This window comes from Ornithorhynchus anatinus, chromosome 16, assembly GCF_004115215.2.
Source record: "Ornithorhynchus anatinus isolate Pmale09 chromosome 16, mOrnAna1.pri.v4, whole genome shotgun sequence".
Lineage (NCBI taxonomy): Eukaryota > Metazoa > Chordata > Mammalia > Monotremata > Ornithorhynchidae > Ornithorhynchus > Ornithorhynchus anatinus.
Window position 1 is genome coordinate 45,130,016 of NC_041743.1, and position 27,225 is coordinate 45,157,240.

Here is a 27,225-nt window from a genome sequence, read left to right on the forward strand (position 1 = left end):
TTAGGATAACAAATCCCCAAGGGCAAGGACCCAGTCCTGTATGTCCCTGTGGGTCTCCAAGCACCCGGGCCAGTGTCCCCAGGGGCTAAGCCAGTGCTGGGATGCAGAACAGGGTTATTAGTGTGAATTGAAGTCTCTGGCTCCTAGCCTACAGCAGGGGCAGTTACCTGGGGTGGTGGTATATGTGGCAGTGGTCCCTGTGGTTCCTGCAATAGACAAGGGGAGGGTCTGAGGAGGGAAGAGAAATGCTTTCTTCAAGCAACCTGGAAAGTCCTTGCCCCCTTTCCTCTTCCCACCAAATGTCAGTTTCAGGCACCCATGCTTGGCCCCACTCAGGCTCCGAACACAAACACATCTGTCCCCTGGCTCCCCAGTGCTACCCACCACCTCAAGGGCTTCCCCTCAGCTCCGTCACCAACCTTAGCTGTACCAAACCTTCTGACACGTAGCGTGGCCCTCACCAGAGCAATTCACCGCTGCATCCTCCTTGTGTCCGCAGTCACCTTGCCCTCTCGGCCCCGCGGGGCAGTCCCACAGCGAGGTCTCTTGGCCCCTGCACGCCACCTCATCCAGCCAGATGGGCCCGCCGCCCGGACCATACACGGCCTCCCCAAGGGCAGCCATGGCCGAGCCACAGCCCAGCTGCCGGCACACCACCTCTGCATTCGTCAGGTCCCAGGAGTCGTCACACACCGTGCCCCAGGTGCCGTTGTGCCACACCTCCACACGCCCCGAGCAGTTGGTCTCACCCCCAACCACGCGGATCTTGTCCTTCTCTGAAAAGAGATGCCTGGCCATCACCACCCACAGGAAGGGGAGACAGAACAGAGGGGAGAAGCAGGAGAGGAGGGGATAGCGGAGCCGAGGACAGAAGGGATGAATGGGATGACTTACCTCTACAGGGACCGGAGCCTGGACAATTTTTGCTCCTTCCTGGAGAGACAAGACAGTATGCTCAAGCTGAGAAGGGGTTCTGGGGCAGAGGGTGGGGAATTCCTGGGACAAGGGGTCATACCTAATTACAAATGGTCTCCATACCAGAGGCTGGGGGAGAGTCCATAGATCTCCACAAGAAAGGTGGGCTAGGGAGTGAATGCCACAGTCTTTAGACAGTGAACAAACTCCGGGCCTGGCAGGCTGGCTGACTCAATCAGCGGTATTGAGTGCTTATTGTGTGCAGTAAGTACACTGTATACTAAGAGCTTAGAAGAGTTCAATACAACAGAGTTGGTAGATACGTTCCCTCCCCACAACGAGTTTACAGTCTAGATTCTCACTCAAAATGGAGTGAAGATTTTCAGTGGGCCATTTTTCCTCTATTCTAATGGTGTGCCAGGCACTGTACTAAGTGCTGTGGTATATACAAGATAATCAGGTTGGGCAGAGTCCCTGTCCCACATTGGGCTCACAGTCCTAATCCCCATTTTACAGATTAAATAACTGAGAGTCAGAGAAGTTAAGTGACTTGTCCAAGGTCAAAAGCCAACAAGTATCAGAGTTGGAATTAAAACCCAGGTCCTCTGACTCCCAGACCTGGGCTCATTCCACTAAACCACACTGCTTCTGGGTTCTGGGTGAAGAGCTCAGAGCACATGCTCAGCACAGTCTGGCAGACAGGAGCCCTGGCACAGCTACTGCCTTCACTCTCAGGACCTGCTAGAGCTCCAGGGGACTCCTCCCCACCGAATGCCCCCGCCCCTGCAGATCTGAGTGGAGGGTCTGTCAGTTTCTCATTTTCCTACCACCCCATGCTCTGGCCAGGGGAGGGGTTGTGCTTAACCCACCTTTTCTCCCAAAAACAATTGGGTCACGAACATTGTATTGGATGAGTGAAGTGTCGGACAGTGAGGGCAGAGAGGTGAAGGTTGCAGCCAGATGGACGGAAGGACAGGTAGGGACAGACATGAAGTCACCTTCACATGTGACCTGGGCTTCATCTCCCGGGGAACAGGACTTCTCGTTCCAGGAATCAGATGAGCACTCCCAGAGAGAGGGGTCATGGGTGTGGCACAGGACTTGGTCCACCCACCAGGGCCCGGACGCCTCTCCATAAGTACCAGGAGACTCTAGAGTCCCGCTGTCCCCACAGCCCAGTTGCCGGCAGATCAGGTTCACGGTGACATCCTGCATGGAGTTGCTGCAAACGCTCCCCCATGTCCCATTGTGGAAAACCTCCAGCCGCCCAGCACAGGCCCAAGTGTCGTTGACCAGCCTGAGGCCGGGGAACACTGTAGAGGAGATCAAGGCATGGACGGTCCAGTCAGAGGGGGTGTTTGCACCCCAATTTCTGGCTCTCTGAATCTCTCTATCACTTTGCCCTGACCTCTCCATCCCTGCCCAGGCTGCGAGGGCAACTCTGGTCTCGTGAGGAATAGGGATAGAGGCCTTCCCGTGTGGGGATGGAGCCTGAGCCCTGTCTCCCGGCGTAGAATTCCCCATCTGCCTCACCCAGAGTCTTTCAACCACGAACCTCTCCCCTGCTCTCCACGACCCTCAAGACCCCCTACATCCCACCTGCTGGTTCCCCAGCGGCGGGAGCTTGGGGTGCGGATCTCACCTGAGCAGAGCGCTCCCGCGTCCTCCTTGTGCCTGCAGTCGTGGCGGCCCCAGCCCCCCGACGGGCACCGTCCCAGGTGCGACTCGTTCCCGGAGCAGCGCAGCTCGTCCAGCCAGACGGGCCCCGCCCCCGGCCCGAAATGGGCGGCCCCGGGGGCGCTCACGGCGATCCCGCAGCCCAGCTGTCGGCACACCACCTGGGCGTCGCTCACGTCCCACCCGTCGTCGCACACAGTGCCCCACGTCCCGTTGTAGAAGATCTCCACGCGGCCGCCGCAGGGCCCGCCGCCGTCCGCCAGGCGGAGCTGTGGAGCCCCTGCGGGACGAGGTCCCCGTCAGTGCGCATGCCCAGATCGGGGGGAGGGGGCCGAAGGGGGGACAGGACGGGGCGGTGGGGACGGGGCTCTCACCTGTGCACTCTGCAGCGCCCCCCTGCGGGGCCCCGGGCCCGGCCGGCTCCCACGTGGACACGTTGCACTGCGGCGGCGACGACGGGCGGGTCCCGTTCCCTACAGTCAGCATGGACATCAGCCCCAGGGACGGGTGCGGGGGAAGAGGGACGGCCGGAGAGGGGGATGGGCCCTGGGGCAAGGTCGGGGAGGGAGCGTCCACTTCGCAGCGGACCGAGGTGATGGGAGGGAGCTGCCCCACACCTGACTAGCACAGAGTTCTGGGAGCGGGCCAAGTTAGGGGTTTGGGTCAGTGTTGGGGGGTAAATCTTGGCAACCTCCCTGCAAAATGAGAAAGGGGTGTGCCGGGCCGCCACACCAGCCCATTAGGGGAGGGCTCTGAGGGGCATTAGGGAAAGGGATGGGTGCTCAGTGCGGAACGGGAGAGGCTACTAGGTGGGCGTGAAATAACTGTGGTATTTGTTAAGGGCGTACTCTGTGCCAGAGTCAGTACTAAACCCTGGGGTAGATAAAAGAGAAGCAGCGTGGCTCAGTGCAAAGAGCACGGGCTTTGGAGTCAGAGGTCAGAGTCAGAGGTCATGAGTTTGAATCCCAGCTCTGTCACTTGTCAGCTGTGTGACTGTGGGCAAGTCACTTAACTTCTCTGTGCCTCAGTTACCTCATCTGTAAAATGGGGATTAAGACTGTGAGCCCCACGTGGGACATCCTGATTCCCCTGTGTCTACCCCAGCGCTTGGAACAGTGCTCGGCACATAGTAAGCACTTAACAAATACCAACATTATTATTAATGAGAAGCAGCGTGGTTCAGTGGAAAGAGCCCGGGCTTTGGAGTCAGAGATCATGGGTTCGAATTCCGGCTCTGCCACTTGTCAGCTGTGTGACTGTGGGCAAGTCACTTAACTTCTCGGTGCCTCAGTTCCCTCATCTGTAAAATGGGAATGAAAAGTGTGAGCCCCACGTGGGACAACCTGATTCCCCTGTGTCTACCCCAGCACTTTTAACAGTGCTCGGCACATAGTAAGCGCTTAACAAATACCAACATTATTATTATTATTATAAAAGCAAATCAGGTTGGACACAGTTCCTGTTCCACATGGGGCTCACAATCTTCATCCCCATTTTACAGATGGGGTAACTGAGGCACAGAGATGTTAAGTGATTTGCCCAAGGTCACAAAACAGACAAATGGCAGAGCCAGAATTACAACCCAGGTCCTTTTGGCTCCTAGGCCCATGTTCTATCCACTAGGCCATGAAAGACAGGATTTGTTAGAGGTTAAACACTTTAATACTCATTCCAGCCCCACAGCACTTATGTACATATCTTTATAACACTACTATTTCCCCTATATGACATTTACTACTATTTCCCCTATATGACATTTACTTTAATCTCTGTCCCCCTCTGAAGATTGTAAGCTCCTTGTGGGCAAGGATCGTGTTCATTCAATCATATTAATTGAGTGCTTACTGTGTGCAAAGCACTGTAATAAGCACTTGGGAGTAAAATACAATAACAGACACATTCCCTGCCCACAAGGAACTCAAAGCCTAGAAGGGGAGACAGACATTCACATAAATAAATCAATAACATCTATCACATCTATCAATCGCATTCATTCATTCAATAGTATTTATTGAATGCTTACTATGTGCAGAGCACTGTACTAAGCGCTTGGAATGTGCAATTAGGCAACAAATAGAGACAATCCCTGCCCAATGACTGGCTTACAGTCTAATCAGGGGAGACGGACGGACAAAAACAAGACAACATAATCACGATAAATAGAATCAAGGAGATGTGCACCTCATTAACAAAATAAATAGGGTAATAAAAAATATACAAATAAGCACAGTGCTGAGGGGAGGGGAAGGGAGAGGGTAAGGAGCAGAGGGAAAGGGGGGAAAGCGGGCTTAGCTGAGAGGAGGTGAAGGGGGGAAGGGGGAGGGAGGAGAGGGCAGAGGGGGAGCAGAGAGGGAACAGAGGGAGTGGAGGGAAAAGGGCAAGTTCAGTCTAGGAAGGCCTCTTAAACTGTCTGTTAACTCGATTGTATTGCTCATTCCCAAGTGCTTAGTACAGTTCTCCACAGATAGTAAGCACTCACTAAATACCATTTACTGATTCTGTGGACAGGGCTAGGTTTGGAGGCTGCAGGAAAAGATTCAGCTCTCGTGTTTTCTGGGGTGGGGACAGAGGAGGGTGGGTAGGGAGGGTGAGAGGACAGAACTTAGAGCAGAAAGGAGCCAGGGGGAATGGAGACAGTGATGGGGCTGGGAAATGGAGTAAGGAACCCTTTCTGGCCAGGAGCAGTTGGCTCCCGGTCTGATGGTGATCATGATCCTTTTCTGGAACCTAAGATTTCACTCTGGAATACTCAGTCCAAACCAGCCCACCCCATTTACACTTGGTGTATCCTCGACTCAGCCCTCTCATTCCTCCAATTTACTCACTCTGTCATCAAATCCTGTAGGATCTACCTTTCACAGTATTTCTTAAAATCCACCCTTTCCTCTGCTTCCTTGCTGATCCAAGCATGTATCCTAGTCTGTCTTGACTACTTCCATCTGCCACCTCGCTGACCTCCTGGCCTCCTGTCTCTCCTCACTCCAATCCATACTTCACTTTGCTGCAGAGATCATTTATCAACAAAAACATTCAGCCCATGTCTCACCACTCCTCAAGAACCTTCTTGGCTACCCATAATAATAATAATAATGATGTTGGTATTTGTTAAGCGCTTACTATGTGCAGAGCACTGTTCTAAGCCCTGGAGTAGATACAGGGTAATCAGGTTGTCCCACATGAGGCTCACAGTCTTAATCCCCATTTTACAGATGAGGTAACTGAGGCACAGAGAAGTTAAGTGACTTGCCCATAGTCACACAGCTGACAAGTGGCAGAGCCGGGATTCAAACACATGACCTCTGACTCCCAAGCCCGTGTTCTTTCCACTGAGCCATGCCGCCTCCAAATCAAACAGAAACTCCCTACCAACGGTATTCAAGCACTCAGTTCACCCCATTCTACCTCACCTCACTAATCTGTTATAGCCCAGCCTGCACACTCCGCTCCTCCAGTGCCTGCTAATCACTGTGCCCCTATCTTGTCTATCTTGCCAAAGGCCTCTTTCCCACATCCTCCCCCTGGCCTGGAATCCCCTCCCCTTCATATATGTCAGACCACCATTCTTTCCATCTTCTAAGCACTGTTATGGTCACATATTCTTCAAGAGACCTTCTCCGATTAAGCCTTCTTTTCTCTGACTCACTCTCCCTTCTGCATCACCTATGCACTTCGATCTATAACAATAGGACATTTTATTATTGCCCCACAGCACTATGTACATATCTTTAAATTTCATATGATAAATTATGTATTCATATTAACATTGGTCTCCCCCTCTAACCTGTAAGTTCACTGTGTGTGGGGAACATGTCTGCTAGTTCTGTTTAATTGTGCTCTCCCAAGTGCTTAGTGCAGGGCTCCAAACATAAGAAATGCTCAAAAAAAACCAGTTGATCGATTGATTCCCGGCCACTTATCCCACTCTCTGGACTGTCCCCCCCCTTGGCTCCCCACTCCCATGGTAGAGAATCCTTCCCATATTTATCCTCCTCACCTGAGCAGATAACCGAGGCGACATTTTCACGGGAACAGAGAGGAATCCCCAAGACGGTCACAGGACAATCCCTCAGACTGGTCTCCAACCCCGAGCAATGAAACGTCTCCCTCCACATGATGTCAGTTCCTTTGCCGAATTCCGCCCCTCTGGGGGTTGACAGGGCAACCCCACAGCTGAGCTGGTGGCACAGGACGTTGGCATTTATTAGGTCCCAACCAGCTGCACAGAGGCTTCCCCAGGATCCAACCACCTGGAGCTCCACTCTGCCCTCACAGCAGGAGCTGCCGTTCTCCAGCCTGAACCCTGTGAACCCTAGCGAGGGGGAGAGGGGAGTTAGAGAAGATTGGAGGGGTTCAACTCCAGCCAAGACCTTGTGTTCCCTGGGGAGGGGGAGGAGGGGCAGGTCAGAGGTTCCAGACTCTGCCGGGACCCTGAGTACCCCGGGGAGGGGGAGAAGTGGGGAGGAGGGGCAGTTTGGAGGATCCAGTCCTGCAGGAACCCTGTGATCCCTGGTGAGGGGGAGAAGAAGGCGGGAAGAGGGGCAGGTCAGAGGGCCCAGCCTCAGCCCAGAACAGGCTGAGTGGGTGTGTGATGTATCTGGAATCTTACTTGAGCAGATGACTCCGACGTTCCTGCTGTGGTCACATGTCCCCTTTGGACGCGACCCTCTAGGGCAGTGGAATAGAATGGACTCGTTCCCTAGACACCGGAAGTCTTCGTCCCAGACCGGCCCTTCGCCCTCTCCAAACTGGGCTCCCCCTAGGACGGAGACAGCTACCCCGCACCGCAGCTCCTGGCACAGGACAGCAGCGGCCTCCAGAGGGAAGTGGGAGTCACAGACTGAGCCCCATGTGTCTCCATGGGTCACTTCTACTCTTCCTGCGCACAGCTGGTTCTGCCCTACCAGCCGGGGACGTCTGTGGCCTGGGAAACATCAATGACAATGCAGGAAGAAACCTCAGTTCAGTCCCTGCCTCCAGACAGGTCACTATCAGCCACCCAGGAAAGGGCTGCATCTGTTCTTAACTTGAAGGTCTTCAGGACGGAGCCTCCGCTTCCTCCCTTGGGACCTGTTCCCCAATTCACAGCCCGATCGCCCACACATTGTTTCTGCATTTGGAGAAAATGTCTTCTAGTCAATGGCATTTTCCATTTACTTCCCATTTACTGGAAGTCCCAAGTCAGCTAAGTGGTGTTCTGGGGCCCTGGAGAGGCAGCTGTTATCTTCCCACAGAGACTTCCAACTAATCTGAGTTCTTTCATTTCCTTTCGCTTTCCCTTTCTTCATTCCCCCTTATACCTGAATGCATAGCAAGGGACTAGGGATGGGGAGAGGAGACCACCACTGTGGGATGAACCATTCAGGGACACAGAATGGGGTGGGGTTGGAGGTGACAGGACATTGCCCCTTCCAGCTGAAGTCTCAGCAGCCACAGCAGCAGCAGTGGATCCTGCCTTGGCCCCTCTCCATCCACCCAGGGCCACTCTACGCTCTGCCCCTGTCTAGAATTCCCAGCCCCAAATCCTTTTCATGATCCCTCGGAGTGGTCACCTGACAGTACCACCTCCCCCAAAGCCACAGACCTCGGGGGGCCAGGACCTCAGAACCCAATCAGATTTAGCTTTAGGCCAAACGAACCAGGTCTTGGAGACCCAGCATTTCCTGCAGATTGCCTGGACTCCCAGTAGGTGTGGGTCTGGAGCCATAAGGTCCCAGGGGATTTGTGTCCTGGGGAAGCCAGCACCAGGCCTGCAGGGCTCTGGGAAGGAGCCGATGGGGAAGCAGCATGGTTGGGGCCTAGCACACCTCTATTCTTTCCCTTCCTCCCACTCTCAGTTCTACCCAGACCACAAGGGGCTCCTCCACTCCCCTGCCTGGAGTTGGCTTGATTATATTGGAGGCACCCCAGTACTTAGTGCAGTGCTTAGCACATAGAAGTTAATAAATACCACTCTTATTATTATTGGCTCACCCCTAAGAAAATCCAGCCCAGGGATGGCTTCAGGCCAGAGAAAACATCCTTGACTTCTCCCTGTCCTTGTCCAGTCTCCACTGCTGGCGACCACTTTGACCCCAAGGTGAAAGGAGGAGCTGCAACTTCCACTTTCAGGAGCCCCTTGTGGCCAAGGGTAAAGCGAGCTGGGGCAGAATGATGGAGCCTAGATGTGCTTGTCTGTGGGGGTGAGGGGAGCAAGGGCCCCCACAGCTATGTGAACTGGGGGACTCCAAGCTTGTTCACAACCCAGAGCTCTGACAAGAAACAAGAGCTTCCAGTCTGGGCTGAAAAGACTCCAAATAGTGGCTATCTGGCTTGTTTGCTCTCTGAAGCCTACACCCTCACAGTTTGTGTGTCCCCCCCACCTCAAATCTCATCCCTTTTCACCCCACATTCACCATGGAGCCCAAGAACCAGGAGAGGTTGGACATAGTCTCCCCAGACACCCACCCATCCTCCCCACCCAGCCTTGGAGCCTCACCAGGGAGGTGGAGACCCAGGAGGGCCTTGTTAAGGAGGTCATGTAACTCTCCTAGGTGGTTCCCAGGGCTGGGGCTCTGTGCGGGGGGGGGGAACAGCCCAGACTTACCTGAACACCGGACTCCGGCATCCTCGGTGTGACTGCAATCACTCTTTCCCCATCCGTCATGATTGCAGTTCCAGAGAACGTCCTCATCACCACCGCAGGACATCTCATCCAGCAAAATGTCCCCAGATCCCCTTCCATATTGGGCCAGACGGGGGGCACTGACTGCAGTCCCACATCCCATCTGTCTACACACTACGGCCGCATCTTTCATATCCCAGCCATCATCACACACCGTCCCCCACTGTCCGTCATGTTCCACCTCCACGCGCCCCTCACATGGGCTCTCTCCATTCATCAGCCTCAGGTCATCAGCCACTGCCCCTGCAACACAGAACCCCCAATCTGGTCACAAGGGCGACCCCAACCTTGCTCCCCTATCACACGTTCATCCCAGACCAGAAGCAACTTGGCCCCCTGCCTCCTTAGCCGGGACCCCCAAGTGCTTATCAATTGATCCAGGGGACCCTTGGCCACAGCAATGCACCCTCCTCCCCTTCCCTGGATTGGTGTCGGGGAAAAGAACCACGTTACTGACTGGGATGAAGACAGCTCACTGGAGACTATGAGCAAGATGAGGGATATCAGGGGAGCTTGGGGCAGGGACTCTTTGGATATTGAGGGGTGGGGTGAGGAGTAGGGGAGGGCAAGGAGGAGAAGCTGGATGGGTTGAGGTGTGGGTGGAGATCAGCTGTGAGGAAGAAAGGAACAGAGCCAGGGATTGGTTCTTATTCCACAACTTTTCCAGAATCTAATCCTTCCTCTCTATCCTAATGGCCAAAACCCTAATCTGAGCCCTAATCCCTCCCATTCTAGCTTCTGCATCAGTCTTTTTACTGACCTCCCATCTCTCCCATCCCTCCCACTCCCATCTCTCCACTCTCCTATTCACATTTCACTCACTGCCAAGTTCATTTGTCTAAACACAACTCCCCACTCCTCAAAAACCTCCCACAATTGCCCATTCTTCCCCACATCAAGCATAAACTCCTGATCATTGGCTATGAGGCACTTAATTATCTCTCTCTGCACTACTTAGCCTCCCTCCACTCCCACAACACCCCAGCTCATACCCTTGGTTCCTCTCAAATTAGCCTATTCCCTGTGCCTCCCACCTCCAATCCCTTGCTCACGCCCTCCTTTCATTCAATAGTATTTATTGAGCATTTATTATGTGCAGAGCACTGTACTAAGTGCTTGGAACGTACAATTTGGCAACAGATGGAGACAATCCCTGCCCAATTACGGGCTCACATTCTTAACAACTGTCCTAAACCTCCTATATATTCAGCAGACCACTGCTTTCTCATACACAAAACTCAAAGTTCTTCTGAAATCACATATTCTCTAGGAGCCCTTCTCCAGTTAATCTCTCAACTCTCCACTTTATATTCCCCAACTGCCATTTCAGCCCTCCCACACCACCTCAAAAGCCCCTTAATTACCTACCAACTCCTGTTGCCCCCAAATCCATATCTTTATTCTCTTACTACTTCCTCTAATCTGTAATTTACTTCAGTGGCTGTCTTTCCCACTGGATTGTGAGCACCTTAAGGGCAAGATTCATGTATGTCTGTTGTCCCTTCCCAAGGTCTCCCTACAGTGCTCTGCACACAGTAGGCCCTCAATAACTACAATCTATTGATTGATTGACTTGATGAGGACAGCAGGGATTCTTTCTCTGTCAGCAGAGCCTCACAGCCTCACATACTCCCTGCCTACTTGCTGGAATCTGCTGAGCCTTGTCATGCCTTCCCCGGCGGGCTAATCACTCCTGGCTACCACCCCCAGGAAAGGACACTAGAGGCCTGAGCATGCTCAGACCCTTTTATCAGACACATCTCCACCCTAACCCCAGTACAAGGCATCCCCAAGGAGCAGCGCACAATCCAAACTCTGGCCCTCTGTCCTCAGCTCCAGCCTGGTTCCATGGCTTGCCTGGCCTGATCCACCTGATGGCCAGACCATGAGGATGGACTGAAACTTACCCGGAGTGGTCACAAAAACACAGAGGACCAGGAAAACAAGTCCCTGAGGCGAGGGTCGTCTCCCCACAGCCATCCCAACGCCACAAACTCCACCCAGCCCGTCTGCGACCACACCACTAGGCCACACAGCGTCTGAGAGAGAAGCCAGGAAATGGGAGGGAAATTTATAGATCCAGTCCCCCCAGCCCCCACCCCACTGTATGCCTGGGCAGGAGCCAATAGGAGCCCACTTTACCTTTTCAGATATTATCAGAATCTCCATCTGCTATGTGCACAGCTCCCAGGGCCAATAGGATCCTGAACCCCACATTGAACGCCATATATGAGCAAAAAAGCTGCGTACCAGCACGCGCCCCAACCATAGAGACCAGCGCCCTGCCTCTAGGGGTAGAGGATTGTTGCTACATCTCCTCCAGTGGGGTCTGCTGCCCCGGTCCGGCCCCACCTCTCACCCAGCAGCCCGTCCAGTGACTCTCCATGACCCCCAAGGACTGGCTTTGTCCACACTCAAGTCCATGCCCAATCAGACCCTCCCTCCAACCCCCTCACCCCTCATCTAGTCCCCCAAAACACTCACATTCTCCCTTCCGTCTCCTCCCAAGTCAGGTTTCCCTCAGCCCAGGCCCCCACTTCCTCAGTCCCCCCTCTGCTCCCCACCCTCACTCTCCCTTGATCACCTCGATCATGGGTGACTGAATTTCCATGTGAGTGGCTGTTCCTCCACTTGTTTTCTTCACTGTACTCATGATGTGCCTAAGCTGTATATCTGTGGGCTTGTGTGTGGAAGTGTGTGTGTGTCTGTGGGCATGTGCGTGTGACTGCTACTGTGGGATGCTAAGGTAGGGAATATCAGGATATTTCAGCTTTCTAAGTTCACTAAGGCAGCTCGAGCCTCTGAATACTGGGGGGAAGTTGGCGCAGTCAGAGTGAGATAAGCTGGATGCAGCCCCGCTGCTCCTTCCTCTCTGGTGAGAGATGCAAACTTGTGCCCCCCAAGAGAAAACACTTCTTGCGTCCCAGTGGGTCCGATTGCAATCTGCTGGAGCAGCTGTGACACCAACACATTGGCTGTGAGGTTTGGGGCTGCTCCAACCCCGCAGCTGGGCTGTCTGTATCCACAGACAGAGAGGGCTGGGCTCACGTCTCCAGCAAGGCGGGGACCATTCTTTCATTCAGTCCTATTTATTGAGGACTTGTTTACTGTGTGCAAAGTATGGTACTAAGCACTTAGCACTGCACTAAATGGACAAGGAACTCTTGCATTCTCCTTCTTAGTCTATCCCCAGAGGGTGTCTATACAGGCCTTGAGCAGAGCTAGAGGGGCCTTCAGGTGGCCTGACCCAGCCTGGCACCTCACATAGTCATTGGAACAAAGACAACCCATATGGGTCTGACCATGGACATGGATGTTTCGTGAATTAAAGGTTCCAGGCTCGTCCTAGGTCTTCCTAGTGGAATCTTCAGGGTTCCTGTGCCTCAGGGCAGGTTGGATCTGGGAGCGGGAGATGGGGTGGGGGAGGGGGTCTCTGTGTGGGACTCGCTTGGAAGCAACCTCAGAGTCAGAGAGACATCCAGAGCATCTCTACCTTGGGCCAGGTTGCAGTTACCTGCAACCTCAGTTACCTCATCTGTAAAAAAGGAGATTAAAACTCTGAGCCCCATATGGGATAGGGACTATATCCATCCTTAGATTGTATCTACCCAGCACTTAGAACAGGGCCTGACACATAATCAGCACTTAATAAATATCATCAAAAACCCCCCAAACCCTCACCTATGTGTGACCTCTGGAGAAAGGGAGGAGGAAGGGGTGCAGAGGAAGGAGGCATTGGAGGGACCATGGGGAATGGGAATGGGACAAGGAGTAAAGGAAGAGTGATTGAATGTGGGAAGGGAGCCTGGGAGGGGGTGTCCTGGGAGCCCAGAGCAGGCACCCTTTTCCCTCCCTTACTCTCTGGACAAACTTGGTCAACACTCTCCAGACGTGGCTCGGATAATATCCCTTTCATCCCCACGGAACAGGGACGAACAGTTGCCCAAGCAAGCGTGGATACCAGTCAGATACCCAATTCCCCGGAAACCCCGTAGTCAACGCTGGCCCGGCAAGCAGCACATCACGATCGTGACCACTAGAGGGCGCCCGCGGCACCACTGCCTTCCCAAACGACTCCTTCCGGACCTGCCGCGCTCTGTAGCACCGAAAAAGCCTCATCGTATATAATAATGTTGGTATTTGTTAAGCGCTTACTATGTGCACAGCACTGTTCTAAGCGCTGGGGTAGATACAGGGTAATCAGGTTGTCCCACGTGAGGCTCACTGTTAATCCCCATTTTACAGATGAGGTAACTGAGGCACAGAGAAGTGAAGTGACTTGCCCACAGTCACACAGTTGACGAGTGGCAGAGCCAGGAGTCGAACCCATGACCTCTGACTCCCAAGCCCGGGCACTTTCCACTGAGCCACGCTGCTTCTCATTATATATTATTGCGATAGTGCTGTATCTGTCGATTGCGATATTACAGTAAAATTGTAGAGATATTATTGACACAGTGTTTCAATGCCATCATAAAACGACTTTACTCGGTGCCCTCCCAGAACCACTATTCCGGAATCCCGGAAATACTACTGAATGAACCACTCAAGCTCCACTGACCCTTGCTTAGAGAAGCAGCGTGGCTCAGGGGAAAGAGCCCGGGCTGGGGAGTCAGAGGTCATGGGTTCAAATCCCGGCTCCGCCGCTTGTCAGCTGTATGACTTTGGGCAAGTCACAACTTCTCTGCGCCTCAGTTCCCTCATCTGTAAAATGGAGATTAAGACTGTGAGCCCCACGTGGGACAACCTGATCACCTTGTATCCTCCCCAGCGCTTAACAAATGCCCAACATTATTAAAGAACAGTGCTTTGCACATAGTAAGCGCTTAACAAATGCCAACATTATTATTATTATTATTATTACCCACCAATCGCTCGTGCGGCTGTGCCCAACGCCGCCGGTGCAAACAGCGCCCCCTGGTGGTCTCGCGGTCAATCACGGCCCCTGGGATTCCTCCCCATCACCAGCTCCGCCCCGCTGCTCCCTAAACGTCGTCCCCGAGGGCAAACCCGCAAAACTCATGGTCACAAGGAGCACTAGGCGACGGAACAGCTGTAAACAGCTGTAAACTGTAAACAGCTGATTCTCTTCCCCTCTTCAAAACCCTACTTAAAACTCACCTCCTCCAAGAGGCCTTCCCAGACTGTGCTCCTCTTCTCCCTCTACTCCCTCTACCACCCCCCTTCACCGCTCCGCAGCTAAACCCTCTTTTACCCCTTTCCCTCTGCTCCTCCCCCTCTCCCTTCCCATCCCCTCAGCACTGTACTCGTCCGCTCAACCGTATAAATTTCCATTACCCTATTTATTTTGTTAATGAAATGTACATCGCCTCGATTCTATTTAGTTGCCATTGTTTTTACGAGACGTTCTTCCCCTCGACTCTATTTATCGCCATTGTTCTCGTCTGTCCGTCTCCCCCGATTAGACTGTAAGCCCGTCAAACGGCAGGGACTGCCTCTATCTGTTGCCGACTTGTTCATTCCAAGCGCTTAGTACAGTGCTCTGCACATAGTAAGCGCTCAATAAATACTATTGAATGAATGAATGAATGAATGAATGAATAAACATTTGACTTCCGACATCTCGGGTTTCTATGGGCGAGCTTGGGTTGTTTGCCGGGGTTGGGCTGGAACAATGCTAGTAATGAATAATATATAACGTATTTGTTAATAATAATAATAATAATGCTATTTGTTAAGCGATTACTATGTGCGAAGCGCTGGGGCGGGGGATAGAAGACGATCAGGTTCTCTTCCCCTCTTCTAAACCCTACCTAGAGCTCACCTCCTCCAAGAGGCCTTCCTAGATTGAGCTCCCCCTTTTCCCTCTGCTCTCTCTGCTTCCCCTCTACCCCCCCACCTCCTCTCAGCTAAACCCTCTTTTCCCCCCTTTCCCTCTGCTCCTCCTCCTCTCCCTTACCCTCCCCTCAGCACAGTACTCATCCGCTCAACTGCATGTATTTTCATTACCCTATTTATTTTGTTAATGAGATGTACATCACCTTGATTCTATTTATTTGCTATTGTTTTAATGAGATGTTCATCCCTTTGATTCTATTTATTGCTATTGTTCTTGTCTGTCTCCCCCGATCAGACTGTAAGCCCGTCAAAGAGCAGGGACTGTCTCTATCGGTTACCGATTTGTACATTCCAAGTGCTTAGTACAGTGCTCTGCACATAGTAAGCACTCAATAAATACTACTGAATGAATGAATGAATCAGGTTGTCCCACGTGGAGCTTACGGTCTTAATCCCCATTTTACGGTTGAGGGAACTGAGGCACAGAGAAGTTAAATGACTTTACCAAAGTCACATAACTGACAAGTGGCAGAGAAGGAATTAAATAATAATAATGTTGGTATTTGTTAAGCGCTTACTATGTGCCAAGCACTGTTCTAAGCGCTGGGGTAGACATAGGGGAATCAGGTTGTCCCACGTGGGGCTCACAGTCTTAATCCCCATTTTACAGATGAGGGAACTGAGGCACAGAGAAGTTAAGTGACTTGCCCAGAGTCACACAGCCGACAAGTGGCAGAGCTGGGATTCGAACTCATGAGCCCTGACTCCAAAGCCCGTGCTCTTTCCACTGAGCCACGCTGCTTTTCTATAGTGCGTACTATGTGCCAAACACTGTACCAAGGAGGTTCCCATAATTCCTCAGTGTTTTAACGAAGCTGAATACATCCTCCTCACCTCCTACTCTGGATAACTATTTCCCCCTCATAGGTCAGGATTCACCATCACCCCACCTCCAAAATCAACCCAAGCATAGGTACTAGAGGGAAAGGCCAGTCAATACATTGCTGTAACTGTCAGTGCATTACCCTTTAGATCCAAGATGATGCAATCTGCATCCATGGAGATACAGAAGTGGCCTCTGCCTGGACCTGGTCACTTGGGGAAGCCCTGCTCACATTCAGCGGCTAAAAGGGAAGAAAGGCTTGTCTCCCTTCATCCCACCACCACCACCTAGTCCCCTCTCTCCAGCCTGGAGGATATGTGCTCACTGAAATGTACAGTAAGTCAGTGAATCACTGAACATGGGTGAGGACGGGCGCCTGAGGTAGGTGTGGCACACAGCCACAATAACAGGTGACTTCCACCCGTTCCCTTTCCACTTCTCCCATCACGGACCACCTGACACCACCCCCTCCAAATGTCTTCCTCCCACCAAGACCCTCCTCTCACATTGTCCGGATCGAGGCCGGAAGGATTGAAGCAGCAGCAGCTGTAGATTGTGGAGGAGACTGTACCTACGGTCACTGATGGCTTCCAGCCAGCCCTGCCTGGGCAAGGAACCTGAAAATGGCTCCTTCGCCTCCAACGTTCTGGAGCTGATTTTGTGTGTCACATCCAGTTGTGCAACTGTTGTTGTGGCTTTAGGGGTTTAGCTTTTCCTCATGTGCCCCGTCATGCTGTCATTCAGTGAGGCACACCTCATGAATCGTCTAAGCTCTTGGAGCCCCTTTCCCATGAGTTGATAGGAAGGCTCCACCCCACATCACCAGGACACAGTCTCGGCAGGACACCAGGCTGGCTCTGGGGGAGAACTGTGGGCTCGGGAGAGGAAATCAGCCCATATCATCACCCCCGTCTCACTGGTCCAGGGTGGGATGGAGGGAACAAGGGGCAAGGAGATACCTGTACCGCTCCTATCCCTTCCAAGACCTGATCTCCCTGTGGCTCTGGGCGTCCAGGAGGGAGACAAGGAGTGAAAGGGTCCAGGCCAGTTTTCCCACAGCCATTGGGCACTGTGAACATCCGTGCCCTCCACAGCAGCAGGCACAGAGTTGCAGGGACAGGATCCTTTGCATCCAACTCCAGGTCTGCCCCATTCCTTACACCCAAGCCCCAGGGAGACGCCATACCGAATAACCTGGCCCTGACACAATGCCAACCCTCAGACACCCTGGGGAGATGTATTTAATGAGCAAAAGGGCCAATACCAAAAGCTAGGAGTGTTTGCACAGTCCTGGGAAAGTCTCCATCCCCCAGAACCAGCTGCAAATGCAGCCCCACCCTGGCTGAAGCTCTGAGGGTGGAATACAGAGGTTGGGGGTGTTTACTCGGGGCTCCCTGAGGAAGTAGGCAAGATGTAGACCACAGCCCAGAGAGGCGGCAGGGTCAGAGTCCCAGGAATTGGTCATTGGGCTAAGCCACTCTCACAGGGACATCCTGGACACAGAGTCCCGCATCATCATATCCTGGGTCCTCGGGGGGCAGTGACTGGTCACCTGTTCCTTTTCCAGAGTCCTCGGCCTCCCCTCGGAATGGCAAAGTCCAACCTGAAACTGGTAATAAGGAGCTGGGGTGGAGCAGGAGCCAAGCATCCACTCTCCCCGCCAGCCCCGGACAAAGGCTCTTGATCCCCATGCTCTGCTGTCAGGGTTACAGGTAGACAGTCCCTCCCCTACTCACCTGTCAGGGGGACCCCACCCCCAGGCTCCCCCACTGGGGTTTCCAGGGCATCCACATCGCTCAGTTCAGGGTCAGGAACACTGACGTTATCGTAGCTGTCGACTGGATGCTCTGGCGGGAAGAGGTCTGTGTCTGGGGGCTGAATCGGCCCCTGACCTGTAGGGAAACAATGAGCAGTGGTTCCTCTCCCACCCACTGGCCTGATTCCAGTACCAAAGGGAGTTGCCCCCCATCCAGGAGAGGGGGCAGGGATTCAGGGTCTTGGGGTGGGACTGGGGTTAGGGAGATGCTCAAAGGACCCCAGAGGGTGGCTGTCAAAGGAAGGGCAGGGCTCGGTCAATCAATAAATCAGTGGTGTTTACTGAGTGCTTATTATGTGCAGAGCATTGTAATAAGCGTTTGGGAGAGTACAACATAACTGAGTTGACAGACACATTCCCTTACTCACAATGAGTTTACAGCCTATAGGGGAAGACAGCTATCCCAGTTCCCACCCCTGGATGTGGACTCCTTTGGGATGAAATGACCCCTCGCTATCCAGGGGTCACAGTCAGCCATAACCCAGCTCACCAGTGTCCCCTAGTGTGTAGGGGATGTCACCGTGCCCAGGGTCCTCCGCGTTGTCGTACTCAAAGTCTGGCTCTTCTTGGGAACCTCGCTCTAAGCAGCAACAGGATGGACAGCGGGTCCTTACCTGGGGACCTTATGCCTGGTTTCCCCTCAGATCGCCCACCCATTCCCCTCCGATTCCTCACCATTCTCAGCCACCTTCCACCTGTTTGTCCCCAGGGGTGGGACTGGGCCCGCAGCAGTCTGGACCTGTCTCTAGTCATCTGAGAGCAGGACCCCCGCTTCCCAGGATACCACCACACCCCTCCACCAGAATCTAGTCCACCAGGACTTAGGTGCAGGATGCATTTCCCCAAAGTTCTCCCCCCTCCCACCCCACAGTGTTACCTGGAGACACTCCCAGGCATGCTGGGCTGACCCCTTCATCCTGAGGAGGGTCCCTCCAGGGACTCCCCTCCCCATTACCTCCATCTCCATTTCCCTCCTCACGGTCCCTGGCATAATATGGCAGCTGAGTTCCTGAGCCCCAGGACCTGGAACCTGAAGAGGAAACATGGAGACTCATCCCAGGGTCAGACTGAAAGGAGAAATCCCATTGTTCTCGCTCCCCGTCCCCCTGGGCACTCTGCATCCCAATCTTTCCCGTTGCCTCTTCCTCCACCTGGCACTCTGCATCCCCGATCTTTCTGACCACCCCCATGCCTTCAGCTCTCTGCATCCCTGATCTTCTCCATCGCCTCCCCCACCCCCCCGATGCTCCACACCCCCAATCTTACCAAACACCTCCCCTTCTCCCCAGAGTTCACAGCTGGGGCCATTCCCATCTTGGGGAAGGGCTCTGCAGTGAGGGGGAATAGCAAAGTGATAGATCCAGATGGTCTAGGGGGTAGGACCAATTTTGGGATCTCGGGGTCAGGGGTAGGGGGAGGCAGGGGAGGAGGAGAAAGAGATGGGTGAGAGTCATCAGGCCTGAAGCAACTCCCCAGGACTGGCTACTACCCTGGTGGTCCAGAAGGGCGTGAGGGGGGCGGTCACCATGGAGAGTCCAGCAGTATCAGCTTCCTGGACAGGAACTCAGGAAGGTCAGAGGGGACTGGTGGGGAGAAGGGGATGGCTATCCTGGCACTGATGCTGGGGAATGGCAGGGAATGAAATCCCTCCCCTGAAGCCTTGGGCACCTGCATCAGGGCAGAGGTGGATCAGCCATCTAACAAGGGATGCTCTGTTTGGGCCAGGTCTATCCCCTCAGTGGGGTGCAGGAGCAGCTATAGGGAGTGGGTGGGGTGGCCTGCATTGGCCTGGGAATTGGGGGATCAGGTCAAGGGCACACACACCTCGGAGACTCAGTCCGTCCTTCTCATCCATCAAGGTTTATTCGAGCTCCTGATACACAGCCTCAGAAAGAGAATCCTGGGGTCTGGAGGCGTCTGAGGACAAGAATCTAGGCTCAGAAAACGAGACACCCAGGTCTGCCCTCCCTCTTAGAGCCCAAGCTCTGTGCCACTGTGATTCCTCTCTGTTAGGATGGATCTTCGTTGGTCTGGCCCCTCTGGCCTGCTCTCCTCCCTTCCCCACAGTCCTGGGGTCCTCCATCCCTGATCCACCAGCCCTGCCCTGGGCCCCCACTCCCCCAGGTGCTTGTCTGTCTGGGTCCGGGTAGCTTCCGGCAGCCCTGGCCAGGATTTTTCCTCCCTTTCCCAGTGCTTGATGATTCCGCTCTCCCCTCCACTGGATCTTCCCTTCTTCCTGCCCATTCCCCTCCTGGACCGCTCCCGGTGACCAAACGCAGCCCCACCTCGGCGCTGGGCTCTCTGTTGTAGCATCTGATTCCCCACAACAGCCAGGACCAGGAAGAGCAGGACTCCCAGAACAATGCACAAGATCCTGGGAAAGATTTCGACTGTGGAGCTCAAGACTACGAGTGGAAATACAGAAAGGAGGATGTAAAGGCTTCTTTCTGTGGAGCAGAATCCTAAAATTCAAGTTCACATCTGGATCTCCCCTTCTTCCAGCTCTCCCAGCATTTGAACCCAAGACCCCTGAGCCTGTGCATTCCACAACCCCAGGTTCCCGGAGCTCAGATGTTGGGGACTGGCATCAGCCTCATCCAACCAGCAGCTCCCCCACATCTCCTCCCAGGTCAGCAGTGGTCTCCCCTCTTCATGGAGACTGAAAGCCCTGGGCCCAGGCCGATGAATGGTTCAGATCCTGGGGGATTTTCAGCACTCAGGTAAGGGAAGTCAGACTTCAACGCAGGCCAGCGGCATAACCCCATCTACACCTCGGAATTGCCCCATTGCGGACATCACACGCTGAGCATGGAGGGCTCAGTGAGTAGGACAATCAGTGGCCAGACAGGAGGTCCCTGGCCCTTAACCCACGACAGGGGCCATTACCTGTGGGAGACGATATTGTGGCTGCGGCTCCTGAAATAGAGGGTTGGGGCCTGAGGCTGGGGAGGGACTGGAATCCCTCCTGAGTCCCAGGAACTCTCGATGAACAGTTTAATCAGGAGGGAGAATCCCACCTCTTCTTCACCCACTCCCTTCTCTTTTTCCCAGGGTTCCCAACCTCCCTTCATGGTGCGTGTCCATGGCAGCTTAGTTACTGCTAGGACAGTGACCATGATTGTAGGGGTGGGGGGCCAGGGAGACTCCTCATCCCTTTAGTTCACGGCGAGGGGCAGTTACCTGGGGTGGGAGGTGACGTGGCCTTGGTCACTATGGCTCCTGCAACAGACAGAGGGCGGGGCCTGAGCAGGAAGTGGAACCTGAGCGGGGTTGGGGGTGGGGAGGCACTGGGGACTGGGAATACCCTACTAAAATGTTTTCTTCAAATACACTGGAGGATCTTCATTCCCTACCCTCCTCCCACCAAACTTTGGTACCAGAAGCCCAGGTTTGGTTTTGCTCAAGCTCCAGACACATGTCCCTCCTCTCCCCTTGGCTTGGTCCCTGGTCCCCTGCCCCACACCCTCCCTGCCCTCACCAGAACACTTCACCGCCGCGTCCTCCTTGTGTCCGCAGTCACCTTGCCTCCTCGGTCCCGTGGGACAGTCCCACAGGGAGGCCTCTTGGCCCCTGCACGCCACCTCATCTAGCCAGATGGGCCCGGTGCCCGGACCATACGCGGCCTCCCCTAGGGCGGCCACGGCCGAGCCACAGCCCAGCTGTCAGCATACGACCTCAGCGTTCCTCAGGTCCCAGGAGTCGTCGCACACCGTGCCCCAGGTGCCATTGTGCCACACCTCCACACGCCCTGAGCACTTGGTCTCACCCCCTACCACACGTACCTTGTGCTGGTCTGGAAAGAGATGCCCAGTCGTCACCCCCTGCACAGGAAGGGGGCACGCTGGGACGTTAACTGTGGGACCCGCGAGGGGAAGGGGAAGAGGTTGACCTACCAGAGCACGGGACAGATTCTGGACACTGGATTGCTTTCTGCCCTGTGGAGACAGAATGGGGAGACACTGGGGCCTAGTGACAGCCCTGGGAGAGCTGCCCTCGGGCTGGGGACGGACACTTATAACTGTCGAGGGGAGCTGGCTAAAAATTTCTGCAACTTTTTATTCACTGATTAGCTAACACAGATGAATTATTAGGCCAGGAAGGCCTAGGCAAAATGGAGATGGGCCTTAACTATCTGAATTCAACCCACAGCCCTCGGGAATGGTTTAGCCCCTTCTGTACCAGAGTTCTCATCGACTTTATCAAAATTGATCAGGTGCTAACTCTGGGCTCGTAACTGACACTTCTGGACAAAGTAAATTGGTTAAGCTGCTTTTAAACACTTTTTATTACTGCTAAAAATCCACATATTTGAAAAGTTAACAAGTTAAACTTCTCCACTGTTATCAATGAAAAATTCATTGCCCTTGAAAAAGCCCTTTCAGTTTGGGATGAATGGGAAAAGCCAGGAGGCTTGAATAATTCTAAATTCGGGTGGGCCTGGGGAAGAGGACACAGACAGTTCCACGGCCACCCTGGGGTTGGAGAGGACCAACCGGATGTCCTGGACACCCCCATGAGGATACTCAGTGGGGCCGGGCCCCACCGATAGACCAGCTAAAAACCAACCACCAGGAGGGATCCAGCTGACGCTCCTGGAGGAATGGGGCAGGGGAGATCCAGGATTTCCAGCCCTAGGGGTCACCTCTCATTACCAAAGGTTACCATGCCCAAGGCCAGGGGAGACAGAGTTCATGGATCTCTGTGGGAAAAGCGGGCTGGGCAGGGGATGCCACGGCTTGGAGGTCGGGGAATAAGCACCTGGCGTGACTGAACCTGGGTGAAGATTCTCCCCGAGGGCTGGGTCTTTATCACCATTTTACTGCACGTGCCCGGTCTGGCCTCTTGGATGGGAGGTCGGGCACAGCCAAGCACGCAGCTGCCTTTTCCCTCAGGCTCTGGTGAAACTCTGGGGGACCACCCACTCCCCCCACCCTTCACAGTTCTGAGTTGAGGGCCAGGTAGAGCCTCTCTCCTCTGAAGCTCCAGACACTTCGAGGCCCACCTCCGGCCAGGAAACAAGGGCCATATTGTTGGATGGGTGGGCGGACAGAAGGTTGGGACAGACAGATGGAGATTACAGACACACTGAAGGACAAGGAAAGACAGAAAATCACCTACCTGCACATGTGATCTGGGCTTCCTCTCTCTGGGAGCAGGACATCTCGTTCCAGGGGGCAGATGGGCACTCCCAGAGGGAAAGGTCACTAGGTCGGCATTTGATGTGGTTGACCCACCAGGGCCCAGATGCCACCCCATAAGTGCCAGGAGGTTTTAGAGTCCCATGGTCGCCACAGCCAAGCTGCCGGCAGATCACGCCCAAGGTGACATCCAGCATGGAGGTTCTGCAAACACTCCCCCACTTCCCCCAGTGGAAAACCTCCAGCCGCCCAGCACAGTCGGAGGAGTCACCGACCAGCCTGAGGTCCAGGAAGTCTGCAGAGGAGATCGAGGCACAGACAGTCTGGTCAGAGGTGGGGGTCATGGCCCCAATTTGGATTTTGCTGGGGACTGGGAAACAGTTTCCTGACTCTGCTCTGGGACCGTGTATGGCACCATAGTGTTCCAGGCTTCCATCCGATCCCTGGGAGTCTATGTCTCTTCCTAACTCTGCCCCTTCTTTCCCAACACCCTTGGCTGTTGGCTCAGGTCTGGTCACTCAGGATCAGGGGGATAGGGAACCTTCGGTGTAGGGATATAGCCTGAACCCTGCTCCCTTCAAGAAGGTTTTACAGATGCCAGAAGCCCAGTCCTCTACTCTCCCCAATTCTGGAGTTGCTCCGGGAAGTGCGAGTGTGGATGGTGCATTACAAATCATCACCCCTCCCTTGGGTTGAGGTGATGGAGGAACAGGTTATCGGCCGAAAAACCATGAGATAATCAACCTCTCCCCACTTCGAAACGGGGTACTAGGGTTCAGAACTCAGTCCCTCTTCAGCTCCCGGGGGCGAAGGTGTCGGGGAACAACGAGGACTTCGCAGGAAAACCCGCCTCTCCACGGCCACCCCCCTGGGAATCCCTGAGCCCCGGAGGTCAGGCAGACGGTGCCCCGGCCCCAGCCCTGTCCGGTCCCCCGCGGGTGGGCTGCGGGTTCGGGTCTCACCTGAGCAGAGCGCTCCCGCGTCCTCCTTGTGCCTGCAGTCGTGGCGGCCCCAGCCCTTCGACGGGCACCGCCCCAGGTGCACCTCGTTCCCGGAGCAGCGCAGCTCGTCCAGCCAGACGGGCCCCGCCCCCGGCCCGAAATGGGCGGCCCCGGGGGCGCTCACGGCGACCCCGCAGCCCAGCTGTCGGCACACCACCTGGGCGTCGCTCACGTCCCACCCGTCGTCGCACACGGTGCCCCACGTCCCGTTGTAGAAGATCTCCACGCGGCCGGCGCAGCGCCCGCCGCCGTCCGCCAGGCGGAGCTGTGGAGCCCCTGCGGGACGAGGTCCCCGTCAGTGCGCATGCCCAGAGCGGGGGGGGGGCGAGGGGGGGACAGGACGGGGCGGTGGGGGCGGGGCTCTCACCTGTGCACTCTGCAGCGCCCCCCTGTGGGCCCCCGGGCCCGGCCGGCTCCCACGTGGACACGTTGCACTGCGGGGACGGCGACGGACGGGTCCCGTTTCCTGCGGACAGCACGGTCATCAGCCCCGGGGACGGGAGGGAGAGGGCATTCATTCATGCATTCAGTCATACTTATGGAGTACTTACTGTGTGCAGAGCACTCTACTAAGTGATTGGGCGAGGATGATATAACAATAAACAGACACATTTCCTGCCCAGAAGGAGCTTACAGTCTACAGGGGAAGACAGACATTAATATAAACAAATTACGGATATTCATTCATTAATTCAATTGTATTTATTGAGTGCATACTGTATGCGGGGCATTGTATTAACTGCTTAGGAGACTAAACTACAACTATAAACAGATATATTCCCTGCCCACAACGAACTTACAGTCGGCGGGGGGCGGAGGGGGGGGTCGCTGGAAGGAGGGATGAGTAAAGGGAGCAAGTCAGGGTGATACAGAAGGGAGTGGGAAAAGAGGAAAAAGGGGTCTTAGTCATGGAAGACCTCTTGGAGGAGATGTGCTTTCAATAAGGTTGAAGCGGCAAAGAGTCATTGTCAGATTTGAGAAGGGAGGGTGTTCCAGTTCAGAGGCAGGATGTGGGCCAGGGGTTGGTGTTGAGACAGGTGAGTTCAAGGCACATTGAGAAGGTTAGCATTAGAGAAGTGAAATGTGCGGGCTGGGACATAGTAGGAGAGTAGTGAGGTGATGTAGGAGGGGGCAAGATAATTGAGTGCTTTGAAGCCAATGGTGAGGAGTTTTTGCTTGATGTGGAGATGGATGGACATCCACTGAAGTTTCTTGAGGACTAGGGTAACATGGACTGAATGTTCTGTGGAAAAATGATCCAGGCAGCAGAGTGAAATATGGACTGGCATCAGGAGAGACTGGCTGGGAGGTCAGCAAGGAGACTGAGACAGTAATCAAGGCAGGATAGAATAAGTGATTTTCAAAGATGGGGATGAGCCCTCGGGCAAGCCCAAGGAGGTTGTGACCATCTTACAGGGACCCCCGGGGAGGAGGGCACAGAGTAAATGCTCAATAAATGCCATTGACTGATTGAGGAAGGACAGGCTGACCCTCAGGCTGGCAGCCCGGTGGGGTTACTTCCCCTGGTGGAGTTAGTTCCCTGGGCAGGGGTGGTGAAACTTCACTCTGTTGCCCTGATCATTTCTCTACAAAATGTTCAGTCCAGATTTCCTCATTCCTCAAGAACCTCAGGTAAGCCCATCCACCTCGCATCAAACAAACTCCTTACCATAGATTTTAAACCTCTCAATCAGCTCAACACCTCCTATCTTATCTCGCTGATTTCCTACTGCAACATAGTGTGCTAATTTAGCTCCTCTAAAGCCAACCTATTCACGATACCTCGGCCTCGTTTATCTCACCACCAACCCCTCACCCACATCCTCCTACTTGCCTGGAACTTCCTCCCCCTTCAAATCCACTGGACCACCTTCAAAACGTTAATAAAATCACATCATCTCCGAGGTCTTCAGTGACTAAGCCCTCATGTCCCCTACTCCCTCTCCATTCTGTGTTGCCCTTGCATTTAGATTTATGCCCTTTATTCACCCCACCCTCAGCTCCACACTACTTATATAAATCTATATCTATATATATCTGTAATTTATTCATTTATATAAATGTCTGTCTCCCCCTCTAGGCTTTAAGGTCCTTGTGGGCAGGAAACATGTCTACCAACTCTATTATACTGTATTCTCCCAAGTGCTTAATAATAATAATAATAATAATAATGTTGGTATTTGTTAAGCGCTTACTATGTGCAGAGCACTGTTCTAAGCGCTGGGGTAAACACAGGGGAATCAGGTTGGCCCACGCGGGGCTCACAGTCTTAATCCCCATTTTACAGATGAGGGAACTGAGGCACAGAGAAGTTAAGTGACTTGCCCACAGTCACATTGCTGACAAGTAGCAGAGCTGGGATTCGAACTCATGAGCCCTGACTCCAAAGCCCATGCTCTTTCCACTGCGCCACGCTGCTTCTCTACTCTGCACACAGTAAGCACTCAACGGTATTTACTGAGTGCTGTGTGCAGGGCAATGTACCACGCAATTGGGAAAGTACAATATAAGAGAGTTTGGTTGATTGGCCATGACCATTGTTCTCCCTGTTCTGTGCTGACCAGGACTCCCTCCTGGGCTCTCAGACTTTATTCTCAAATCCTCAACCCAACCCAACCACCTGGGCTCTAATCCCAGCTCCACTACTTGTCTGCTGTGTGACACTGGATGAATTACTTAGCTTCTCTGTGCTTCAGTTACCTCATCTCTAAAGTAGGGATTAAGACTCTGAGCCCCATGTGGAACAATCTGATTAACTTGTATTTACCCCAGCGCTTATTATAGTGCCTAGCACATAATGTTTAATAAATACCATTTAAAAAACAAACAAAAAACTCTCTCCTTCACTCTTCCCAGCATCTTGTCCCTTTCTCAAGAACCATCCCCCACCAGCTCCCCCTCCCCCATAGCCGGGACCCCTGCCCGTGTTCCCCCTCTTTACCTGAACAGATCACCGTGGCCACATTTCCATGAGAACAGGGAGGTGCCCCCAGGACAGTCACAGGACAATCCCTCAGACTGGTCTCCGACCCTGAGCAGTGAAACTTTTCTCCCCACACGGGGCCATTTCCTTCCCCAAATTTCATCACTCTGGGGGTCGACAGAGCAACCCCACAGTCGAGCTGGTGGCACAGGACGTTGGCATCTGCCAGGTCCCAGTGGGAGGCACAGAGGCTTCCCCAGGACCTGAGCACCTGGAGCTCCACTCTACCCTCACAGTGGGAGTTACCGTTCTCCAGCCTGAACCCTGTGTAACCTAGGGAGGGGGAGATGGGAGTCAGAGGAGGTCAGAGGGTCTAATTCCACCCCAGACTCTCTGCCCTGGGTAGGGGAGA

The 27,225-nt window shown here is 53.9% G+C and overlaps 1 protein-coding gene across 1 annotated transcript in view; it reads right to left on the bottom strand.

Annotated features, from left to right (window-relative positions):
- Window positions 1-27,225, bottom strand: part of LOC100087280 (deleted in malignant brain tumors 1 protein-like) — a 72,072-nt gene that overhangs the window by 5,302 nt on the left and 39,545 nt on the right. Inside the window, 19 exon segments of the mRNA XM_039914274.1 lie at window positions 168-206; window positions 462-776; window positions 895-933; window positions 1,914-2,228; window positions 2,558-2,872; window positions 2,967-3,065; window positions 6,587-6,901; window positions 7,199-7,513; window positions 9,176-9,496; window positions 11,161-11,292; window positions 17,672-17,827; window positions 18,242-18,331; window positions 20,932-20,970; window positions 21,230-21,544; window positions 21,645-21,686; window positions 22,870-23,184; window positions 23,852-24,166; window positions 24,258-24,356; window positions 26,832-27,146. Coding sequence (XP_039770208.1) covers window positions 168-206; window positions 462-776; window positions 895-933; window positions 1,914-2,228; window positions 2,558-2,872; window positions 2,967-3,065; window positions 6,587-6,901; window positions 7,199-7,513; window positions 9,176-9,496; window positions 11,161-11,292; window positions 17,672-17,827; window positions 18,242-18,331; window positions 20,932-20,970; window positions 21,230-21,544; window positions 21,645-21,686; window positions 22,870-23,184; window positions 23,852-24,166; window positions 24,258-24,356; window positions 26,832-27,146 — 3,891 coding nt within the window.